This window comes from Bidens hawaiensis, unplaced genomic scaffold (genome assembly GCF_021521415.1).
Source record: "Bidens hawaiensis isolate Kalapana, Puna unplaced genomic scaffold, B.hawaiensis_p1.1 tig00022572_1, whole genome shotgun sequence".
NCBI lineage: Eukaryota > Viridiplantae > Streptophyta > Magnoliopsida > Asterales > Asteraceae > Bidens > Bidens hawaiensis.
In genome coordinates this window covers 103861-111205 of record NW_027505028.1, presented here as the reverse complement: position 1 = coordinate 111205, position 7345 = coordinate 103861, and the positions used below count along the sequence as shown (strand labels likewise).

The 7345-nt window shown below is 34.8% G+C and overlaps 1 protein-coding gene across 2 annotated transcripts; it reads right to left on the bottom strand.

Annotated features, from left to right (window-relative positions):
- Window positions 1-344: 344 nt before the first annotated feature.
- Window positions 345-6074, bottom strand: LOC143609973 (protein ESMERALDA 1-like). 2 transcript variants are annotated; one of them, XM_077084579.1, is made up of 10 exons: window positions 5619-6074; window positions 3112-3178; window positions 2935-3002; window positions 2773-2861; window positions 2492-2689; window positions 2218-2422; window positions 1954-2121; window positions 1580-1747; window positions 1315-1505; window positions 345-573 (listed from the first exon to the last, which is right to left on the bottom strand). In XM_077084579.1, exons 1-10 carry the CDS (start codon window positions 5994-5996, stop codon window positions 411-413), a joined length of 1695 nt encoding a protein of 564 aa, XP_076940694.1. In that variant the 5' UTR covers window positions 5997-6074; the 3' UTR covers window positions 345-410. The 2 variants fall into 2 exon arrangements, with proteins under 2 accessions (XP_076940694.1, XP_076940693.1); XM_077084578.1 differs by having other exon boundaries at window positions 2218-2689.
- Between the last annotated feature and the right edge of the window lie 1271 nt (window positions 6075-7345).

The following is a 7345-nucleotide window of genomic DNA, read 5'->3' as shown; positions in this document are numbered from 1 at the left end:
ATACCTATGGTTCCCCCATCCACCTTACGTTTCTCCCAGGTGATACTTTGATTATCATATAAATACTAACAAAACTTTTATAAAAACAGGAAGAAGGGAACAAATCATATTGTCACATAATCGATTTTATAAACTCAAATTTACTCGATTGTACACGAACTAACGACATCAACAACCAACCACGTTGGACATATATGCAATCTAGCTTGTTCAAAAAAATCATTTTTTTTTCTTTTTCTTTGTAACAAATGTAATCATTCAACTTCCATCTTCAATGATCCTTGTTGAAGCTCTAAATGGCGATCATTCAAGCGTAGAGAAAAAAAAATATAGTTGGCTTGCAGAATGTGGGCCCAAGAATTGCAAAACAAGTCTAGGAAAACTCGTTTGACTTCGATTGACTTGTAGAATCATGACTTGGATGTTGTTCTTGAATCATCGGTTTTGTTTGTACGGCACATGCAATTTGGACATGGGAATGAATATATCGAGTCGTTTGGTCGTTTCAGTTCGAATCCTTTTGAGTCGCTGTGGGCCCGCATGCTTAACATGTGCCTTTTGAATGTTTTCCAGCTGGAATAAATGAATAAATAATAAGAATCATCATATAGAACACTTGAAATAATGTAGCATTCAGTAAGAACGAATATCTCAAACGGGCCAGATTCAGGCTGCCCTGAAACACTTATTTGTCCATTTCTTGAACTTTTTACTAAAAATATGAATATAGATAATAATAAAAATAATATTACCACAAGTCTAATCTATATCAATGTACAAACGATTTAGCAGGTTTTATTCGTTAAAAATGAGAAGCGGAGACACTACAATCTCTTTAGACAATTATACCCTTACAGTACAAGTACTTTTGTTTGTCTTTTCTTATCATGTGAAGGTAGAGCTTGTGTCGTGCAAATCAATTTTAGTGATGCATAGACAACTCTAGAGGTGCACAAATCGGGTTTTTGGCCCAAACCAGTTCATATTGAAATCGGGTCGGTTGGGTCAAACAAAGTCAAACCCGATTTTTGGTGACACCGGTTTGGGTTCCAACCTGGTTTTTAAGGGTAAAGTATCGGGTTTGACCAGGTTTTAACCGGTTCAATCGATTCTAAACTTTGGGCCACATTCAGCCCGTTTGATTTATTCCCTTCTGGCTAAATTGTTTAATTGGCCCGTTTGGCCTGTTTGAGATAAAGCATCACTCAAATTAACATGAAATAATCAGGTCAAAAATGCCCCCCCACATACACACTACATAGTTCATATGTATTAGATGTTTAAGAGCACTAATACGAGAATAAAGAATCATACCCGATTTTTGGGTTATCGAAATAAACCGCTAACTTGCGTTTATCGGGCTTTATCGTCTTTGAATGCCCATTAAACAGATATCTTCGATGACCCAACAAAAGTTGAGGAAAGTTTCCACCTTGAGTTGTAACAAATACTTCACTATGAAGACAAACTGTGTAATCAATAGCAGCCATCCGGGAAGAATAGTTCTAGCAGCAGTAAAACGGGTCAGCCCAAGAATTAATGGAACGTTAAAACTAGAGTTGAGAAAGAAGGTTAGAACCTTAAATGGAGCAAGTTCCTCAGCGGATGCAAGCGCCTCTTTTGTTTGTAAGAGAGGAAACATTTCTAAGAGCGGAGCCATGTGTCGCTCAGAATCGTATATTCTTCCGGAAGCTAAGAATATAGATGTGCTTTTATCAAATCCCATTCCTCTAAGCATCAAACCAACCTAGTAACAAAGATATGTTTCGGGTATTCAATACGCAAAAAAATGTTTAAAATTTGGATAAAAGGTGTCTCGGGTTAACCAAACCAGCCCGTTTTGACCCATACCAAAAACTAAGCATTTAACATTTTCTTGTTACTAATTTCATTTTCAGTTAATAAACGTATAAAAAAACTAATTACAAAAAAAAACAAAAAAAAAAAACATACTTCTAGAGGTGTGAGGGGGCATTTTCCATTAACCCTATTGGCTCCGGGGTTAAGAATTCTACCGGGCTTTGTAAATTTACCTTTCCACCCCTTCTCCCTAGCAGCTATCATATCTTCTCGTTCTTTCGCTCCACCATCATATACACAGCAAGAGAAAGCAACCATGTCCTGTAAACATTTTTGTTACATAATATTTTAATATAAAGTTGCACCCGATATCATTTGCAGTTTGCACTATGATTTATATAAATATAGACAACGAACCTCCTCAAAACGCAGATGAACCGAAATGTATTTTCCACCATTATTTGCACTGCGTTCTTTCATTCTTGAAACTAATGCTTCTCCCATTGTTAATAATGGCTTTGAAAACCGTAAAGCTTCATAATTTGCCAAGCATCGAAGCCGTTGGACATCAGGGGGGGCATCATATGATAATCGGTTCGCAAATGGTGAAATCCTTATAAATCTGCATAATAACAAGTTAAATATATTCAGAAAGAAACCAATATTTGTAATTAGAAAATAATAAACTAACTTTTCTTCAAGAAGTCTTGGAAGAACTGTATCTTTGTAGTACTGAATGAGCGAATAAGCCTTAATTTTGAAGTTGTATACGTTGGTCAAATTGTGGTCAAATCTTTCCATAAGGTATCCAGGTACTGAGTCAACCACACGCACATCATTTTCCAATGTCTTCACAAAGAATTCTTCATCGTATATGTCGCTGAATTTGCTAGAAAAACAACAAAAAAACAATCAAGATTTAAACTTTAAAAGATATTCTTCATAGTATAGTTGAAGATCATGTTAACAAACCTAGGATCTCTCCAGATGCTATGAAAACGAAAATTGGGGATGACAAGTGTCGCGTTAAGATAGCCCGCCACAGCAACTGCATTGCAAATCTAGAGATAGAAAAGCTGATGTGTTGAAGTTTTAAAATTGAAAGTAGATTAATATAAAAGGTATTTAAATTACTGATGTCCTTTGTTGATTCAAGCCACCATTTGCCTCTACATATATGTACCCATTTGACTCCGGCAAGCCTAAAAAACAGAAAAACCGGGACGATTATATTTGTAGAGTGTCATTTCAAGCCTTAATAAACTAAGACACAAAAAGGTCAAAGAATCAAAGAATGACTAGTGTTCGTACCTCCTGAAAACTTTTTTACACAGGGCCTCCAGTCTCCACGTTTAGCATGTTTCCAAACAGATGAAATCTACATCAAATTAAGTGTTGTAAATCGGTAATAGCTTGTAAAAGAAAAAATATTTAAAACCGTACTTGCTAAATGCTACACATACCACTAAAAACTAGCAAATAATGATCTACATAATATGTTTCACATAACCATCTAAGGTGGTTTTCTTTTGACCTCTAAATGATAAATTTTAACTAAATCGTTTATTTAAACATTTAAAAATGAGCGTATATACATATAAATACTTAATTGTCCATAGTTGATTACTTTAACACACAAACCAGCAAACTACATGACTTCAGTGACTTCCCTAAAAACTATTAAATTTCTTTTTGATCCTCAATCTGTAGATGCTACACACGGATATACAACTAGTTCAATTAAATAGACAGCAGAATTCTTTTGTTTCTAAGTTCCAAATACGAAAAGAGTAACGAGGTGTCAAAATCACAAGTTTATGCTATCAGACTATCGGAGTAACTACCGTTACTTGCATATTTGTATATACAATGTGAAATTTGTAAAGAATGACTCAAATTGACCATGCATATGCTAACTACTTAGGATTTGACTACATGAAGCATCTAAAACCTACCGATTACTGATGCAACATTGTCAAGAACCATAACTTAGCTTAGCAATTACTAAAACAAAAACACAGCTAAATTTGAATAATTGTTGCCACAGTTCTAGTCAAAGTAAACAAAACCAAACATATATGCCTAAACTAACTTTCAATCAGTATATGTGCATAAGTAATCAAGTTCATGGAAGAATCAGGTACTATAAGCTAAAACCAATCAAGTTCATTTTAGTAATGGTAATTTGAAACCAAAATACAGCTGAATTTGAATTTATTGTTGCCACAGTTCTAGTCAAAGTAATAGAAACTAAACATTAAGCATATATGTCTAATCTAACTTTCAAACAGTATATAATGCATAGCGTACTTATGAATGCTTCACAATAGGAGCAAATATTCAAATCAATCAATCAATCAATCATACCCAGTAAAATCCCACCGACAGCAAAGCTATAAGTAGGGTCTGGGGAGGGTGGGATGTAGGCACACCGTACCTCTATCCAAAGGAATAAAGAGGTGGCTTCCAGAGAGACCCTCGGCTCTAAGTACATGTGTATGAAGCAAAATAAAGGAAATCAAAGTTTAACAGCTATATAAAAACTACTACTAATTATAATAAAATTAATAATAATATTAATAATAAGATCACAGTTTAACAGCTATATAAAAGCTAATAATAATTATAATAATAATTATGCTAATAATTATGCTAATAAAAGCTAATAATATAAAAGCAAATATTCAAATGCACTTGTATATTAACTGTTCCACTAAGCTAAAAGCTAATCAAGTTAACTCTAGTAGTATTAGGATCGGATGCAAACAACTTTTAACGTTAGAAGCGTACAGTAATTATGCTAACACCACTAAAGTAATACTATTACTCAACAGTTTCTGAACTAAATTAACTATTAATACTCTACCTCAATTTTTCATAGTGTAATTACTCTAGCTCAAAACAATATTTAACGTGAGGTGAGGATCATAACCAGAGTAACTATGCTAACACTGAAGTAATACTTTTACTCAACAGTCTTTGAACTAAACTAACTATTACTCCATATTACTTTACTTCAACTTTTTGTAGTGTAATTACTCTAGTTCAAAACAACTTTTAACATAAATATCGTAACCAGAGTAATTATGCTAACACTAGAGTAATGCAATAACTCAACAGTTTTTGAACTAAACTAATTATTATTACTCTACTTCACTTTTTGTAGTGTAATTACTCTAGTTCAAAACAACTTTAAACTCGAACTCGTAACCAGAGTAATTATGCTAACACTTCAGTAATTATTATCACTCTTATTTTTTAATTAAAGACTCTCTAGTTTATGGCCGCTTCTCTATGGTACCAGTTGTTGCTTCATTGAATTTGCTTCACTAATAGGCTCACGATTCGATTTTGATCGTTATGGACTAGTCCCAAGATCGAGCCCTAGACAAGCGGACCTTATTTTAACAGCCGGAACAGTAACAATGAAAATGGCCCCTTCCTTAGTGAGATTATACGACGTAATAATCATAAAATTATGGCAAGCTTAATAATAAACCACAAACCGCATCAGACGTCAAACTATCCACATCCGTCAAATTATTATCATTACCGAACTTATTAATCTAGTTCAAAACAGCTCAACGTGAAAAGTATACAAATAACCAGAGTAATTATGCTAAGTTGCTAACATTAGAGTAATTATTATTAACGGCTTTTAACATGATTATGTGATAAGCATACAAACACCTAGAGGCTAGAGTAATTATGCTAACACTAGAGTAACTTTTCTACTTCGTTTTCTGTGTCGTAATTACTCTAGTTCAAAACTGTAACAAACACAAAATAAGGATAAAGCTTATTATTAAACCACAAACCGCATCCGAACTCGAATTATCCGCCTCCATCTCACTCCTAACTTTCACATACACCACGGGACTCCGGTACACCGAACCACTAACCCTACGGACCTTAATAACATCCGGCACCACAACATCAAACGACACCGTCCCGACGTAAAACACCATACCGGATATATAAAGCAACGGCGCAAATAGAAACACGCCTTGCCGGCGTAACAAAACCGATAATACGATCCACGCGATGCGGTTCGCGAGTGACCGGTTTGTGACGGTGAAATTGAACCGGCCGGAGGATTTTCCGGTCCGGTGGCGGAGGTGAGGTGACCGGAGAGGAGATGCTGGTGGTGATGGAGTGTTTCGGCCACTGCTCGGTAGGCGGAGTTTGGTGTGCATTAGAGAGCTTTGTGGTGGCCGGAGATGGTGGTGTACGGTGGTGGTTCACGGTGGCCGGAGTTGACGCGAGATTTGTTCCGTGTTTATGTAGAATATTATTGTTTTGAAAAAAGTTTTAGTTTTAACTCTATTTACAAGTATCTCCGCATGGTTGAGCTTAAGTTCGACTTGTTTAATTTATAAAAAGTTAGAGCTTGAGCTCGGTTTGTTTCGTAGTTTTTCAAGCTTGAGCTTGGTTCAGGCTTGGCTCGTTCAATATTTATTAATTAGTTTTTATATCTTTATAATAATTTTGTAATTTGTTTTCATTATAACTTTATATATAAAATAATATATGTTATTTATTAAATATATATATGTATATATTAAATTTATAAAAATATACAATGTTCAAACCAAACTCTGAAGACAGTGAAACCTGGTTAGAAAAAATAGTCGCAAGCAACAAGACTTTTCAAATTTAGTGAGTTCGGTGACCTAAACACAAAAAATAGGTGTTCCAACCGAAAGGAAAAAATATATTTACAATTAAATGCGTTTTCTTTTTTTAATTATGTTTAGGAAAGTTATTTAAAGATATTTTGTTATGTGTTTTTTGTCTTTATGTTATAGATTTATTGTTATACCATGTTCAAATAATATAAAGCAATGGTGCAAATAGATACACACCTTGCCGATAATACGATTTATTGCCGACGTAACAAAACCGATAATACGATTCACGCGATACAGTTCGCGAGTGACCGGTTTGTGACAGTGAGATTGAACCGGCCGGAGGATTTTCCGGGTCGGTGGCGGAGGTGAGGTGATCGGAGAGGAGATAATGGTGGTGACGGTGTGTTGTGGTTACTGCACGGTAGGCGGAGTTTGGTGTGCATTAGAGAGTGTGTGGTGGTGTACGGTGGTGGACGGTGGCCGGAGTTGGCGCGTGATAAGTTTCGTGTTGTACTCGGTTTGTTATGTACTAGAGAATATTGTTATTTTGGTATTAAAAATATTAATTTCAAGTATCATGTTTAGTCGATGTCGGTCTTAACTAACGAAAATGACAGATAACAATCTCACATTTTATCGTATCTGTTTCTAACGATACACGAGATTTTTTCTGTGTTGTAATGAGTTTCTTTAATATACAAGAGAATATTATTGTTTTGATATTATATAAAAAAATCTTTTAAGTTTTAGTTTTAACTCTATTTGCAATATCTCCGTTCGGCCGAGTTTAAGCTTGACTCGTTTAACTTATATATATTAACTTATACAAAGTTTGAGCTTGAGTTCGGCTTGTTTCGTAGTTTTTCAAGCTCGAGCTTGGCTCATCTAATATTTGTTAATTAGTTTTTATATAT